This window comes from Anomalospiza imberbis, chromosome 5 (genome assembly GCF_031753505.1).
Source record: "Anomalospiza imberbis isolate Cuckoo-Finch-1a 21T00152 chromosome 5, ASM3175350v1, whole genome shotgun sequence".
Classification (NCBI taxonomy): Eukaryota; Metazoa; Chordata; class Aves; order Passeriformes; family Viduidae; genus Anomalospiza; species Anomalospiza imberbis.
The window spans coordinates 49,545,980-49,562,510 of record NC_089685.1 but is presented as its reverse complement, the minus strand read 5'-3'; the positions used below and the strand labels follow the sequence as shown (position 1 = coordinate 49,562,510).

The window sequence follows — 16,531 nt, the reverse complement described above, 5'->3', positions numbered from 1 at the left end:
GCGGGAACCGAGGGGAGCGAGCGACGCGGGGCCGGGGGCGCGGCTCTCACCCTCGGGGGCGCGCCCTGCCAAGGGCGGGGGCGCGAGGGGGCGGGGCTCATTTGCATGCGCCCTCTGGTTGGCTGGGGGCTCCTTGTGCCACAGTGCGGCGGTGCGGGATTGGCTGCGGCGCGGCCGGCGGCGGGGGCGCGGCCGCCGTGTAACGCGAGGGGCGGCCGCGCCGAGCGCGCTCAGTCGCCGGGCAGCGGCCACCGCCACCGCAGCGCCCCGTCCCCGCTGGCCCCAGCGCGCGTCCCGCCGGCGACCATGCTGGACCGCGAGGGCGGCTGGAGCGTGTCCTTCGCCGGCTGCGGCTTCCTGGGCGTCTACCACATCGGCGCCGCCACCTGCCTGCAGGAGCGCGCCCCGCACGTCATCCGCGACGCGCGGCACATCTACGGCGCCTCCGCCGGGGCGCTCGCCGGCGCCGTCCTCGTCGGGGGCGGCTCTCTGGGTCAGCGGTGGGGCCGGGGGGAGCGGGGCGGGCGCCGGGAAGGGGCAGGTGCAGGTGCGGCGGGCAGGGCCCGGTGCGGCGCGGGGGGGCGGGCGCGGCCCCGGGGAGCGCTCGGGCCGCGGGTTTCGCCGGGCCGGGCCGGCTCCGAGTCTCTGCTTCTTTTCACCCCTAAAACGTGTGCCCGCGGGTGGAATTAAATCCGAGCGGGGTCCGTGGCTCAGGGAATGGTGTTGGCGATGCCCGATCCGATCGCACACTTGCGCAGCCGAAAGGTCGGGGTTCCTCCCGTGCGTGTCCGCCTGCGGGGCTGCTCTCAGCGCCGCTGGCCAAAGTCCGGGATTTACCTGGGACAGCGGGGGGCAGCCGAGCCCTAACACCCTCCAGAGCAAGTCGGCCAGCCCTGTCATGGGCTGTAAACAGTGTTTGCGCTTCGCTGGCAAATAGAGCATCTCCCTGCACGACAAGTGCCGGGTCGCTTTATCTTGCTTCCTCCAAAGGTGCTCCTTTCTGGGGTAAGGCTAAGAGAGTTAAGGTCAGGGCTTAGGTTAGCTTTAACGTGCTTTTCCTCTCTGATCTGGGCACGGTGTGTGCTGCAAAGGTCGCTTAGGTGTATGGTTAAAAACAGTAGATTGATTAAAATCACTGATTTTAATTGTCGTTTAAATAAGAGAGGTGAAGTTGTGTTGTTTTTATGCTGGATTAAAGATGTTAGTTTGAAACGGGATGTAGTGTGCTTTTTCCCTACTTTTTTTCCTACTGTTATTTTCTATCAGTAGGAAAAATACACCTTATTTTTACCTACTTAGGGCTCATGAATACACATTTTTCTAATGAATTAAACTTGATAAAAGCTATCAAACTATCAAGGTGCTTAGGATAGCAGCAGGATTGCAGTTTAAAAAAGCTATATGAAATATCTGAAAAACTAAATAAAGAAATCCACTGAGTAACATCTGTCCAGTTCATGACTCCACACTGATTGTTTTTGCTAGCAGCACTCTTGACTGGTTTAGAACTAGAGGATTTTGTAAATTCAGATTTCATCTTAGAAGTGGAATAGAACTATGAGTATCTCTTTTGAATTTGGAGAGGTTTGTGGGTTTTGCTATTAAATTTCCAAGGAAAAAATCCACTGACAAAAACAAGCAGAAGTTCTCTGTAAGTGCAGGACAGCTATGCTTGTCCCTGCTGCTTTAGCCACTGAGCTCTAGCACATAAGCTTAATTTCTTCAAAGCTTTAGCAGTAAACTTGTGCTGCTTAATTTTGCTGTAATGTCTGAACATGACACACTTGAATTATTATGAGCCTGCTATCAGCTTTTAAAACAAATATTATTTTTCTCCAATAGCTAGTATTTTTAGAACATATCCAGCTTGACCTGTTAAGTCATTGTAAATGATTTGAGAAGGAAGCTGTCAAATATTTGAAGCACTCTTCAGCCCAGAAAATGTATATTGTTTTTTTGGCAGCATGAGTTAATAACAGCTTTTAAATGGTTTAGCACTTTAATAATTAAGAGTTGTAGATTCCAAACTATTACCTTTCCCAATTATTACCAATCTCATATGCCGACTGCGATTTTTGATTTTCTCTAACTAATAGAACGTGTGTGTGGTCACTGTCCAAGGTAGCAGATTCCATGGGCAAGTGCGTTTCTACTGGGGAAAAAAAAAAAAAAACAAACAAAGGCATCACTTGGAAGACAGTTCAAAACCACACACATTCTAAAATCTGTGAATTGCTGTAAATTGGCAGAACTAATAAGGCATTCCCATGCTAATTCTCTGAGTTTCTAGCTGCCATTTTTGTGAGCTTGTGTGAAAGCAGAGGACGGTAAATAAGCTGTAAAGAAACACTGTTTTACAATGATAATAAGATACCTTTTGTGAGTTTGTATCCTATGCCTCTCCTACTCTGATAGACTTTAATGTGCAGTATTTGTAGTTCCTGCAGCTGGAGGTGTTAGCAAGTCCTATGTTTTTAATCACAACTGCATTTTCCTGTGGGTAGACAGAGCCCAGCTCTTCCCAGAGGTGAGAGGAAGGATGAGAGGCAGCAGGCACAAGCTGGAACCTGGTAAATTCACATGAGGTGTAAGGAAAAGACAGTTGCTGTGAGAGTGGTAAAATAATAGAGCAGCTTCCCAGAGACGTTGTGGGATCTCCACACTTGGAGATGTTTGGGGCTTGGCAGGACCCAGCCCTGAGCTGCTCTGTGTGCTGGTGCACACAAAACAGGGTGTGCAAATCTGTGAGCAGGTGTTGTGGCTGGAATTGAAGAGCATATTTCATTTCTTACAGCCAGTTGTTTCAAGGGAAGGGTTTTCTCTTTGACTCGGGTTACCTGCTGGATAGGTGGGAATAACATTGTAGAAGTGTAATATTTTTGGAAACTAATATGAGCTCAAAGGCTTAAGCAGAGTTGTTGCTAGTGCAGTGCTCTCATATAACCTGATAAATTGAATTATATCTGTTGTAGTAAGTTCAAGTATGTAAGTTCTGAAAATATTTTTAGAAGACCTTGTAGCCTATCACTCAGGTTGATAAGATGTTACTGTGACCTTCCCCCCCCTCTCCTCTACCAAACTGACAAGCAATTTCCTCAAAGTTTGCCCTGGAGAAATGTGACATTCTAAGTTCAAACAAACCATTGCAGGTGGATGAGCTGCTCTTTCTTCTGTGACTAAATGTTGAAAGGATTTTAGTGCTCTTCAGGAGCAGTCCTGTCTTCTGTAGTGGTTTGAAGTTCCCAAACATAGATTTAGTTGGAGAAAATATTATTATGTGTCAGTTAGTGTAAAAATGCACCTACTTGGCATTCCTACCAGATCACACTTCATGCTCCCTTTAGTGTGTTTATGTATCAATGAGGAAAAATGGTGTCCTGAAAACTTAAGTTTGATTCATTTTTTTAAAGGGATTTTTTTGTCTCTCAGAAAACTCCAGAACTCCTTAAACATGTTGGACAGTTCCTTAAAAAAAAAAAAGCTCTTGTATTTTCATTCTAGGAATAAAAGAGATAATTTGGAGCTCTAGATATGCTTTATTAGTCCAAGTGTGGGTTGTGTTTCTGCTGTTAAATGCAATGTGTTTTCTTTCCAGCTCAGGCTTGTGCAGATGTCCTGGCATTAGCCAAAGAAGCTAGAAAGCGAAATCTGGGCCCTCTTCATCCTTCCTTTAATGTGATAAAGATAATAAGAGATGGGCTGATGAGAAATCTTCCAGAAAACACGCACCAGTTGTCATCAGGCAGGCTATGCATTTCACTAACCAGAGTATCAGACGGCAAGAATACCTTGATATCTAATTTTAACTCTAAAGAGGAAGTAATACAGGTATGTTTCTTTTTGGCAACTTTTAAAACTTCTATAATCCTAGGTCTCTTTAGCATTGCCTGTTGGGTTTCTGCTTTAAGCATTTCAGGTATTGTTACTCTGACTGTTTTTTTAAAGAGGAATTCAAGCTTTTTTACACCAGATTCACACACTGGTTTTCCCAGTCAATGTGTCTGTGAACTGTTTTAGGCAGAGGTGCAAGGGATCAGTCATAAAAAAGGATAAATGCCTTAAAAGTGCAGTAGGTCTAATGAAACTATAGCCTTAGTGAATAAGAATTTATTTTATAACGATACATGTTTATGTCAGTAATGGAACAGTTAGCATTTAATTTTTATGGTCTCATTTTCTTACAGGCTTTAATCTGTAGTTCATTTGTCCCTATTTATTGTGGCCTCATTCCACCATCATTTAGAGGCGTGGTAAGTATCTATTGTTAAGATCTAAAAACAGTTTTAGTTATTCTGAAAATATTAAGAATACTTGTGGGTTTTTTTGGTTATCCTACTGTAAAGTGATTAACTTCATAATAGCTTCTAGTACTGTAGCTGTAACAACTTTCCAAAAAAAAAAGGCAGGAACACTGAATGTGTGGAAGATATGATGTGTATTTTAACACACACATATTGTCTCTCTGTCCCTCCTCTGCCCCCTAAAATTCATTAACGAAAGAAAAAGATATTATAAGATAACAAGTATGTAACCTATGGAAAAATACTTATTGAAGGAAGTGATGCTCTTTAACCTGCACAAATTACAAGAAGAGTTGCCTAAAATTGTTTAAAAAAAGCCTTGTAATATAGTTTATTGTATATCTTCATGTTCTGCCTGTAGGGAGATCTGCCTTACAACTGGATTAAAGTTCTGTATTCAGCTAGGTGCAAATAAAGGTTTTTAATGCCTTCTGGCATTTGTATTCAATGTGAGAAAGCTTACTTTTTAGAGGTAAAGCATCCGTATATTGGTATGCTCTGCTTCTTCCCAGGAACTGCTGGTTACAAAGCCTCTTAATAATTCATGGCTGTACTGAGCTCTCTAAAATCCCCTGTTTATGAGACAAAAACTGCTGGAAAGTTGGCATGGTTTGTTGTAGGTGTTATAACAACAGGTCTAGGAGCAGATCTGCAGTTCAAATTAAGGCAGTGACATCGGCGGCTTTTTGTTACCCTGTTCTATTCAGTTGCATCTGCTTTCCCTCCAACTCTGGTGCTCCTTGCACAAGGAGAAGGGAAGAAAGAAAACTTTAAATGCCTTTGATTACAAGCTGTTCTCAAGGCAATTTGCAAGTATTAAAAGGTCAAGAATAGATGTGAAATGTTTTGGCTGGTTTTCTTATTCTTGCTGAAATTTAAGCAAAAGTGATTAGAACTGTATAGGGATTTTCTTATCTGTACTTCTAAAGCTTGTATGTCTCCTAAAACTCTTCCAGATTAAAGGTGTTATGAAAACAGGACGTTGGACTGAATCCAAGGTTTAGGTGGATCCAGGCTAATCTGGCTGTTCAGTTCTTGTCACCAGACAACAATGTTATTTTAAAAGGCTTAGTTCAGAGTACAAAAACATACAAGTAATGCTTTATTTGGCCATATTTTGAGGAAAGGAAGGCATAATTCTATTCTTTTAATCTTTGCAATTATTTTCAGATGATTTTAATGCTTAGGAGGCATTTTTGGATATGACTTGGTAAGAATACCACAGCTCCATATGCTTGGCATGACTCCTACAGGCTTAAGCACAACAGAATGTCAAAAATGTAAACTTTGGGGCATCTTGCTGTTTGCTGCTTGGCATACCTGCCAATATACTGTAAAACAAAAACTTAAGGATAACATTTAAGAGGTGTATTTAACTGCCAATTCAAAAGCTTTTGGATATGGTGGATTTAGTTTGTTTTTTTTTTTTTTACTTCTTTCAAACAGAGCAGTGGTTTTAGATTTAAAAAATGACTTGGAGGAACAGCTGAGCAGATACTCCAAATCATGAAAATCATCTAGATCAGTAGAACTATGACTCAGATATGTACTTCCACCTTTTAATAATTTCATGAGAAGGGTCCTCATTTGCCAGACCTGTTATTTTTTATGTCACAAAGTGTGGGGTCTCACTCCCTGATTGGGGTCGCCTAGAAAGGTAGAAAAGTCTTTTTTTCTAACCCGTGTCTCCACTCAGTAGTCTTCAGCCATCCGGTCTCAAGGTAGTTTATTGTGTATTATCTAAAAGATTTTCTTCCTGAGCTGCTGCGGTCCGTTCAGCAGTCAGGCAAGGGCACACTCCGACGCCCAGGGGACTGGTGCCCTCTTTTATATCATACTTTACGTGTTAAATGTTTATGGTTTCCCCCCAATGCCCATCACCGATATTGAACAGTGACTTTCTACTCTAAACCAATCTGTGAGTGCCAACATCACCATGAACATGGAGGTTAGGAAGAAGAAGGAAAGAGGACAGGGCACACTCAAATCCCTCCATCTTAGAACCTCTGACCCCCATGTACAAAACTCAGACCCCTCTGCACAAGGCCTAAAACCCCCCTGTACAGCACTCAAAAGTTCTTCCTTTCACTTTGTGACTACTTCTACTATAATATCTAAACTTTTGTGATTTCTTGTTCTTCCTGCAAGGTTGGTAAATTGTTCCATGGATCAGGTTCAAAGCCACAGGGGTCTGTGGCTGCATTCCAGAGTCTCAAATGCTTTTGACCTGGGCCTGGAACATCCAAGAGTGTCCAAGGGACATTCTGGGTTCCGACACAAAGGACTTGGGGATTTCACTTGTACTTTAGTGATTGCATTACACACCTTAAGTTTGGCAGGAGCTGCATGCTGCTGGGTCCAGAGGGTATTCTGGGAAGCTGACAGGCCATGAGCTCCCCTCTTCCTAATTCCTAATGTGTTTCTCAGAATAGTCAGGGCCTGAGTATCAGGGCAGCTGAAATTGATAATCCAGGTTGCTCCTCCTCAAATCACTGCTCTGTTACATTTATGTTTGACAAGGACCTACAGTTTAGGCTTGCTGCCCTTTAAGGAAGGAGCAAAATGCAGCCTCTGAACCAGCAATGCTGGTGGTGTGGGAACAAACCAGTTCCCTGTGGCCCACTGGAGAGCTGGCTGCTGTGAGTGAGTGGAGGGGCTGTCTGTAGCCACTGCAGCTGCTGCACTAGACAGTAGTTACCCCAAAACACTGAGCACTTTGGGGCTTGGATCTTAAAGTGTCTGAGGTGGTGATGCACTAAAACTCCAGAAATGGGTGATTCAGTGTGAAGGAGACAAAAGCATAACCTGGAACTTGCACAGAAAGCACAGTAGATGTCTGTGACTCGGCAAAGTTTCTGAAGCACTGTCCATTTTTACTCACGCTTTCTTTACGTCCAAATCTTTTTTGATGCTTTTCTATCAAATTCTAATTGTGGAGAGTACTTTTAAGTTAGAATGGTTTAGTGTCTTGGAACTTGAACTTTGAAGCACAGAGCTGCTTTTCTCTGCACATGGTGTAGGATTATCATCTTTAAAAAGCATACAGAAAGATCCCAAACGGAATATGCTTGTGCTGCCTATGGAGCTAAAGGTATGAATGTTTACTGGCTTTAGAGAACAGATCATGCCACTCAAAATGTTTAGCTTGGGAGCACCAGGCTTGAGCTACAGCCTTAAGTGCAGTTTCATTCTTGTGTGGGGGACTCTGGTCAGGCACTGTCAGCCCTTGAGATGTGCTGTTTCTGTTCCTTTTTGTAGCGCTATGTGGACGGAGGAATCAGTGACAACTTGCCTCACTATGAGTGTAAGAACACCATCACAGTGTCCCCTTTTGCTGGGGAATGTGACATCTGTCCCAAGGGCAAGTCAGCCAACTTCCATGAGATGAACGTGACCAACACCAGCATTCAGTTCAGCCTGGGCAACCTTTATCGCTTAACACAGGCGCTCTTTCCACCTGAACCCAAGGTCAGCCCCTGCCTTCCTTTGCTTCATCTCTCCTCATGAAAGCTTCTGCAGAAAGTTGCAGTGTCTTAGCATTTCATCCAGTCACACAAACTTCTCTGGTGATGTGTCTTGTTTCTATTTTTTCATGTTTTGTCTATGTTCTCCTTGGTTTTAGTCTCTCTTGGGCTAAAAATGCATATCCTGCTTCTGGCTTTCAGTATTTATTTAGGAATTGTCACAGGATTCTATCATAAAATCAACACTGGAAAACCGACAACTGTCAGTTTGTAGTCCTTTCATGTTTGCCTGCTAAGAAATAAGAGGAAGTTCTAAAGTTTCATTGTTTTGTACAGGTCTTAATTAATATTTGGCACAGGCAAGTTGCCTTTAAACTTTGCTTAATGCTGTTAACTGCGGATCTGAAGAGGGAAATGCTTTTGAACTGCTGTGAAAATTGGAAAAATAAAAAAATAAAACCAGACCTTTTCAACTGGCTTGGGATATAGTACAGCAAAGAAGCAATTTTTCTGACTGCTGCAGATATATTTTAACTGAGGGCTTTTTGACCATTTCAAGACAAAGTCTAAATTCTACTTATTCAGGTTTTGTTTTGTTGGTTTTTTTTTACTAGTACCCTTGTATAGGTGAGCTGGTATTGCATCTGGTAAAAGATCTTTTCATAGCCAAGATAAGTCTGAGCCTCTAGCTGAGCATCAGAATTGCACAGTTGATTTTTCAAAGCCTTGGGAAGTGAGAAGCTCTGGGAGGGAACGAGGGGAATTAGCACACTCCAAACACCCTGCTTCATTGCTGCTAGCAGCTTCTGAAGAGCTAATTAAGGAAACAAGAGGAGAGAGGGAAATCTTCCAAACTATTTGAATGCCATCATTCCGTGCATCTTTAACAGCTGAAAGATAAGTTAATGTACATGATCACGTATGCATCATCACAGTAGCCATATTAACCTGAATCTGCTGTATTCCAGCAATTGCTAAGGTGGCTTTTTTTTACAATAGTGGAAGGTGGATGAAAGTGGCTTTTCATTCTGCAAACTATTGATCTGAAGTTGAAACTCCTTTTTAATTTGTCTGACTCATTTATTCTATATTTGCAGGTACTTGGAGAGATCTGTGAGCAGGGATATTTGGATGCTCTTAAATTCTTAAAGGAGAATGGTATGTTAAACTTTCAGATAATTATTGATTATATGGTCTTAACCTAAGTTTAAAAAAACAAACAAAAAAACCCAGATCAAAACAAACAGAAAGGGTGAGGGGGTTGTGTGCAGCTAAGAAGGGGGTTGGTCTTTGAGAATTTTGGAAGGATCATGATAGTTTCATTCTTGTAGAAATGCCACAGTTACAGTTCAACTGAGGTGAGCTGTGCAACACAAAAATTGAACTTTTGGAGTTTTGTCAAATGTGTGTGAAGTAAATCTTAAGTGAAATTTCTGAAGAATTCCAGTTCTAGGCAAATCATGTTATTACTTGGCTTTGTCTTAGTTGTGCAGGATGGGCGTAAGCTACTGCTTCCCAATCTTCTGAAACCTGCATCTTCTATTACCTCCTCTCTGCTGTCATCCAAGTGATTTTCTGGTAGTCCAGAAGTGGGAGCTGGCTGACAGCAATAAAAACTCAGTCACAGATAAAGCCTCTGTGTGAGAAAAGACTTTAGAAGATGACAGCTTATAATGGAGCAGTTGTTGACACCCAGATAAGTTTAGGAAGAAGAATTACGAATTGTGCTACTCTACTCCTAGAATTCTAATAACATGTTTTATATTGACAAATGTTATTGCTCTGCAAGCTTTGAGACAAACAAGTTGAAAACAGTAACTTGATATTAGGATGAAGTGAACCATGTGTTAAATGTGCCTGGGCCCTGTAGTTTTTGGATTCAGAAGCACATTGGTGCTGGGTCAGATCACAGGAATGGGAATGGAAATGGGACTTTTGCACCATTACAGAAAGTACCAGCTGCAGGATGTGAGCAGTCTTTGATGTACTCTGCTGATGCCTGGTTACTGAATATTCAAGTTGTCCTGAAACCATTCTCTTCACTGAAGAACCTCACAGTTCTGCTTAAGAGCTTGATTTTCTATATTGTTATTATTATATATTGTTATTATTTAATGAGAAAGTCTTGCTTTATAGCTTTTACCATGTGATTAAAAGCACAAACTCTACAAAGAGCCTCTGGTTTGTGGTTGTCTGTGCTGAGCTGGGTTCTGTTGCTGTCCTGCACCCACAGGTTCCCTGTGTGCAAGTTCCCATCTGACACTAATATCTGACATTCCTTGCAGTTCCTCCTCAGTCTCTCTGCCCCATGTCCTCTCTCTACTGCACTATTGTCCTCCTTTTCACACTGCTAATCCTGTGATCAACTTTGTTTTTATTCTGTCACAGGGTTGTTTTGCATCAAGCTTAATTAATGATAATGATAATTATAATCCTTCCAAGGTCATTCAATATGCATCACCTTTCTTATTATTTCAGCTGTAGGAATTAATTCACCCCCCCCATCTGTGACACTTCAAATATTTTCCTTTGCTAAATTCACTGTATATTCTTTTGACATTTGTCTTTTACTAGTACTTGCAAGTAGGATATAGGTTCTGTTGTATGCAGTTATAGATACTAGTCAAATTTGGTAGTCTTTTCATATGTAATTTTATAACAATTTTCTGGAAACCAAGTGTAAATACAATTCTTGTGTTTTTCTCTTTGTACTCATGATCTAGTGCTTGTTTCTAAGGTAGTTATCAGTGCTATTTCTTAATTGGCACCAGTTTTGCAATGCAACCCACATTGATTTAGATCTGTACTTTGGATACAACTAAAAAAAATTGTAACCTAGTTGCTTTCCTTTTCAACCCTGTTGTAGCAATGCCTGAAAGTATGAACGTGATACCGGCCATGTCAAATTTCCCAAATATCTGATGTGTTTTATGTGTTTTCTTTCAAATACATATTAAATTAGCTTTCCTTCTCTCCTTTAATCCTTTGTTTTCTTGAAGGAAAATAACTTTGGTAAATGACTGTATGTTTCCAGGGCAGTTTGATTTACTTGTTCACTTTTTCCTTTTCTTTAGAACCTGTTTTTAAAGTAAGACCTAAACCTTCAGAAGAGCCATCACTGTGATTAAACATTTGTGGGATCCTAAGAGCCAGGTGCATTTGATATGGGGTAGATGATGGTGTTCCCTCAGGACAGATCTTTGTCCTGACACACACACCTCAGGTGCTGTACAGGTACTCAGGAGACCTGTGGATCAAACCTAAGTGAAAGCTCTTGACTCTTTCAGGTATTCTGAATGACTCAATTTACATCCACTTGTCCTTCACAAAAAGAAACCCTCATGAGGCTGCACAACAACACCTTGACCATGGGAAGAGAAAAAAATTAACAGAAAACAACAGAGTAGAAACTTTGAAAATGAGCAGCTTAAATGACCAGATAAAGCAAAATCCATGGCCATTGGAGAAGAGCATATTTGAGAGTCTACCTCCCAGACTTCGTAAAGGTGCGTGCTTCAGGCTGTTTCCTGTAACTCTGAGTGGCAAACTTTGACTTTTTGTTAATCTTTTTTACATTAGTTCTTAGATCTATTGCTTAGAAGTTCTGGATAATGTGTTTCGTCCCTGTGGCATGAGTCTGTGTTCCTATATTTTAAAATATCATAGAGAAAATTCATGGCAAGAGTGCTCTGAGACGAATTCTTTCATTTTCTAACTAAGCTTTATTCAGTAACACTGGATAATGTTGATTGGATATTACAAAACTCTGAGAAAATTATTGAAACTGCTTTCAGATAGTGTAACATCTTTTCCCTAATAATTATTCTTAAGCACTGCAGGAAGCTTGCAAAGAACAGAATGGATTCTGTGCTCAGTTCTCTAAACTCTTCCCCATGCGGGTGATATCCTACCTGATGCTGCCATACACACTCCCAGTGGAGTCTGCTTACTCGGTTGCTTTACGGTAAGGAGCTTGTAAAGAACTCTTCTAGAATTATCATAATTTTGGAAATGTACTCATTGAGAGCTTATTCAGTGTTGGACACCTTCTGGGACTCTGTAATTCAAGTGGTAACTGTCAAAAGGCCCATTATTTCTACCTATGTGATGCATCCTAAAGCCTATATAATCCAAGGCTAGATAAATAATCATATTAAGAAGATTCTTAAATAACACAGTCATATTACTAATAGCTACCTTGTAATTGCTCAAACGAAGCACCCTTAGTTGTGCTTTCCAGGAGTACATTCTTCATTACTATATTGTGCAGGGGTATCTGAACTCCCTCCACATAATTCTTGTGCTTCTTTCTGGAGTGAAATCCACTGTTTACTCACCATATCAATTCTCTTACCAGTTTTGTTTAGGTTGACTGAAAGTTGTGCTCTTGAAGCAGGGCTTAATTTGATAAGTTTCCGTTCTTGTCAAGGAGAAGTTATGCTCAATGAATGCACCATGAATCCTAAGATTTGTGCTTGCTTAAGGGAATTCCAGTCCTTGAACAGCAGATGTCATGACTATTTTTAGAAAATCTTGAAAAATCAGTTCTGGAAATCAAATCATATAGAACTCCAGTGAAGTATTTTGTTTCTGTGTGCCATTTTTGGTGGATGGGGAGGCCTCAAGTTTCTCCAGATGTCTCTATGGGGTTTTCCTCTTTGTCTCATTCTGACGTAGCTGACTCCTGCTAAGGGGTATCCTAAGGAAGAAAGTACATTTGGTACATTGTTCTTGTTTTGCCTTCTTTTTGTTCTTCCATTGTGCTTTTCTTTTGTTCTTGCTTCCTCTTCCACCTTGCTTTAAAATGAGCAGAAAGTTCCTACCACAAAGGTCTTGGAGACAGGAGTATTTTGGAGGATTCCTGTGCTGGTCACAGGGTGTGGAATGCACACACTGGTCAGCCACTCAGAGATGTGGTGACTTGTGGTGCTCCTTTTCTTAGCTTTTAGAAGAGAGATGAGAGGGCTAGATGGGAATTCAGGGAGGTTGGGAAGAAATGGACACCGTGGTCTGGGGAGAAAAAAGCTGCTTTGGATGTGGGACAGGGTGTGTAAAAATGTAACTCAGATTAAATCTCCTGCTTACAAAAGCTGTGTTTTGGTTTGCCTGCAGGTTGGTGAACTGGTTTCCTGACATGCCTGCTGATGTTCGATGGATGCAGGAGCAGCTTTTTCAGATTGCTGCCACAGTTTATGCCCAGGCTAAAAGCAAGCTGTTCTGCACAGCCAGGTAAAATGCAGAGCTGCTGCATGCAATTGATGCAGTTTTAGAAATTCTCTCTTTTTGAAATCACTTAAAGCCTTTTTTTGAATTACACTAGTTGGCTTTTGAGGCATCTCTCTGAGCAAAAATGTATCTCTTGCTAGATATTTGCTATTCATCCTACTGTCCTCTTCTCAGTTACTTGATAGCACATGTAATCCAGTGTCTCTTCTTCCTTCTTAATGATATTTCTGATTCCTTTCCATTATAAATTTGGGGATTGTGACCTTCCTGCTTTTACCCTTATTTAACAGTCTCTCCTATTCCAGTCTTACCAATCCAGAGTCTCTTTATCTGAGACAGGCTTTGGGAAGATACAGAATCACAAGTTTGTCCCAGAATTAACTTCTAAGAGGGATTCTTTGCTCATTGCATCATGATTAAACACAAACACGGTTTTCCTTGTGGGAAAGCAGCTCAAGCAGTGTTGAAGTGTCTGTGTATGTCAAGTTGAGGTATTTTTGTTTGTGAGGTGGGTTGTGGTATGTTGTTTTGTTGGGTTTTTGTTGTTTGGATTTTTTTTTCCCAAAAGCACTGCAAGAGAGAAGAGAAAACTTTAAAAAAAATAGGGTGTTCTTGTATAAAACTTCAGTTTCCTGTTTCTTAAATTGTAAGAGGCTAACCTGGAGATTCAGGTGCTGGTTTAGAGCGTAGACAAGTTCAGTTCCAGTTGGTCAGGTTGGTGATAACAAGCTGAATGTCAAGTGGAATGCAGAGATGACCTTTGGGAAGATGAACAACTGTATTTGCTACTTGTAAACATGATAAAAATGTCATTGAAACACTGATAATCTCCTTTTCCTTCCTTCTTTTTTTTAACAGGAAGGACAACTATGGGTCACTCAGAAAATGTCAAACTGTCCCATCTACTGTGGAATTTCGTTCTTCATACTGCCACCTTAAAATGCCTCACTCTGCTGCACACATTGAGAGCTGGCTCTGGGAATCTTCATGCTTCATGCACTCAGCTCTGAAAAATGCTCCTGCTGATATCCAGGAGCAGTCTGACTTAAAGTCCTGTCCTAATTTCCTCCCAAATCCTGATGAGTCTGCGTTGGAAATAGATGTTGACTCTTCCTCAGAGACAAGTTTCCAAACTGCTCCAGAGTATTAATAGGGAAGTAGATTACACAGTTTCCAAAATTGAAATTTGGCAGAGAAAATTAAAACCTAGACTAGGGATCACTTTGTTTGTTGCCAATAAGTCTTGGGAAATTACTTGTTTACAGCTTCCTGACAAATCTGCCTTGGGACTTTTACTGTTTTAAGGATTATAAAAACAGTGGCTGCTATCCTGAATAACAGATTATGGCTCTGTCGAAGCACCAGCTCAATCAGCTGTAGTAAGACTTGTGGTTAAACAGTCTCTCTATGGAAATAAGTCTTTTTAAAAATTACTTGCAGAATGAAAATGTAAATTCTGTAAACAGATTGTTAGACAAACGAGCATAGATAACAGAACATTTTTTTAAATTTAAGTCTTAACAATATTGTGTGTTAGGATTACTTTTATAGCACTTAAATGAAATTGGATTTTTACTCCCTTAAGAGGAATACACAAGTGAGTTTGTTAGTAGCCTCCAGTGTCCATTTGCCTTATATTTAAACATACTGTTGTGTTTATGGAAAGTTGTCTGCACAAGATACTGTAGGAACAGTATTATTCTAGGTTGTTGTATGTACTCTGCAGTTCCTGTTACCTTTCTTCTGTGTCTCTTTCCCTCCTGAAATACTTCAGGTGAAAATGACATGAGAAATGGGGCACCTTCCCCTGAAGTGTAAACAAGTACAGTTTCAGTGGCTTCAGATGACTTTTTTTTTTTTTTTTGGAACTTAACATAAAGGCTTAATACTTGATCGAGTATTGAAAAGTAGGTAAAATAGTGATTGTGACAATTTAGTAGCAAGCAGTGTGTGGAGAAGGTGTTAAACTTTACACAAGATGTTAACAAAAATCAATGTATAGCAAGTGGTGAATGATGTTTAGGTTGTCTAATTGTTGCCTGATTGTTTTTTTTTTTTCCCTCCAGTTTCAGAGACTTTTCTTTCCTTCTTTCACTTCCCTGCTGCTAAAGGAAGAAAAAGAAAGGTGTCCCTCCTGTCTCAGTGAGGTAGCATAACCCAAAGGAAGTTTCCCAAGATTGTCAGGTACAGCAAAAGTGTAAGGCTTGGTGGAAGTATCAATATTCAGGGAGCTCTGCAGAGGCCTCAAATAACAGGTAGAAAATTTAGTCAAATCATACCTCTGTTGAGAGTTGGCAGTTTAAACCATTTCCACTACAAAGGGTTCTGCATGATTTTAACAAAGGCAGTGCATTAGTGGATGAGGGCATCTGGGAAGGAAAGTGATGTTAGGATTAATTATTGTTCTCATGGCTTATCAGGTCTTGTACAATTTTTAAGTAGAAGGAAAAAAGAATGGCTTTAAAGTTGATTTGCACATGTGTTTGGGGCGAGCATGTGACCTTGGGAAGCTTCTCATTCAAGAGAGGGAATTCTGTGCAACCCAGAGAAGAGCTGCTTGAGGCCTCTTGTCCAGGGAGAGGAGTTGGATTGTGATGCTCAAGAGCTGGGATATGGGAATGTGAGCTTTGGGAAAAATGTAGCGTTTGAATTGGGCCTGCCTTTCAAACAGTCTCTCAGTTGTGATTTCCCTAAGCTTGGAGTGCTGCATTTTACAATATTCAAATGGATTTTAGATTGAGGAGGAAGTGCTGAGCTCTCTATTTCCATATTCAACGAGGCTGGTGCTACTTTACTTCAACTCTTCTGTTCATTTCTTGGGTGTATATATCATCAGACTTGCAAAAAAATATTGGAATTGTTACTCTAACTACAATTAAAATATACAAGATCTGTTTTAAATTGTCTTCATTCATTAATTTACCACTTTCCTTTAGAATTAAATCAGGAATGCCAAATTTTGCATCTGGTCTTTGTTGGAATACTTCTAATCAACTGCATTTAAATCAACCTTAACCACTTTTTCTGTTGGGCACAGCTCCCATTTTGTCTCCTTTTTCTAAAATAAAACCACAATCTCTTCTGTTACCATGGTCTCTGAGCTTTCTTGAGTGTAATTCACACCTGTGCAAGTTAAATCAGAATGTGTTGATGTCATTGATGGTTCTGAGATGTTTTTTTTTTAAGAGTACTACTCTGAAGTTTGAGAGATGCTTGTGCACACTGCAGCTGGACCTGAATGTCACCTCGTTTAAAGTTTTGTGGGCTTTTTGTCCTTTTTTGGTCTCAATGGGATTTTTGTTAGTTTTCTGCAATCAGTTATTTTACAAATGCCTTTTTGCATTTAAACAGAAATAATTAAAAAACAGATAAAGTTGTGTGTGCAGGGAGATAACAAAGGGTGTGTTGTTTCTGAGCTAAAATTGACTTAGCAGATAACTAAATATAAATAATATAATAATAATAACCTATTAAATAATTGGTTCTAATTATAATAGATGCGCTAAAATATTTATATTTAATAGATATTTAAAAACCAAT

At 40.7% G+C, this 16,531-nt stretch overlaps 1 protein-coding gene across 1 annotated transcript; it reads left to right on the top strand.

The window, feature by feature from the left end:
* The first annotated feature begins 206 nt into the window (after positions 1–206).
* LOC137474222 (1-acylglycerol-3-phosphate O-acyltransferase Pnpla3-like) lies at positions 207–16,071 on the top strand. The gene is made up of 9 exons (XM_068190593.1): positions 207–493; positions 3,596–3,828; positions 4,185–4,250; positions 7,560–7,769; positions 8,863–8,923; positions 11,053–11,271; positions 11,597–11,729; positions 12,878–12,994; positions 13,850–16,071. Exons 1-9 carry the CDS (start codon positions 307–309, stop codon positions 14,139–14,141), a joined length of 1,518 nt encoding a protein of 505 aa, XP_068046694.1. The 5' UTR covers positions 207–306; the 3' UTR covers positions 14,142–16,071.
* Positions 16,072–16,531: the final 460 nt, after the last annotated feature.

Excerpts from the sequence above, each read along its gene's own strand:
- LOC137474222 (XM_068190593.1), top strand. The coding sequence starts at position 307 with ATGCTGGACCGCGAGGGCGGCTGGAGCGTGTCCTTCGCCGGCTGCGGC. Across the intron at positions 494-3,595 it reads CGTCGGGGGCGGCTCTCTGG|CTCAGGCTTGTGCAGATGTC; the intron begins GTCAGCGGTGGG and ends TTTTCTTTCCAG. Across the intron at positions 7,770-8,862 it reads TCTTTCCACCTGAACCCAAG|GTACTTGGAGAGATCTGTGA; the intron begins GTCAGCCCCTGC and ends CTATATTTGCAG.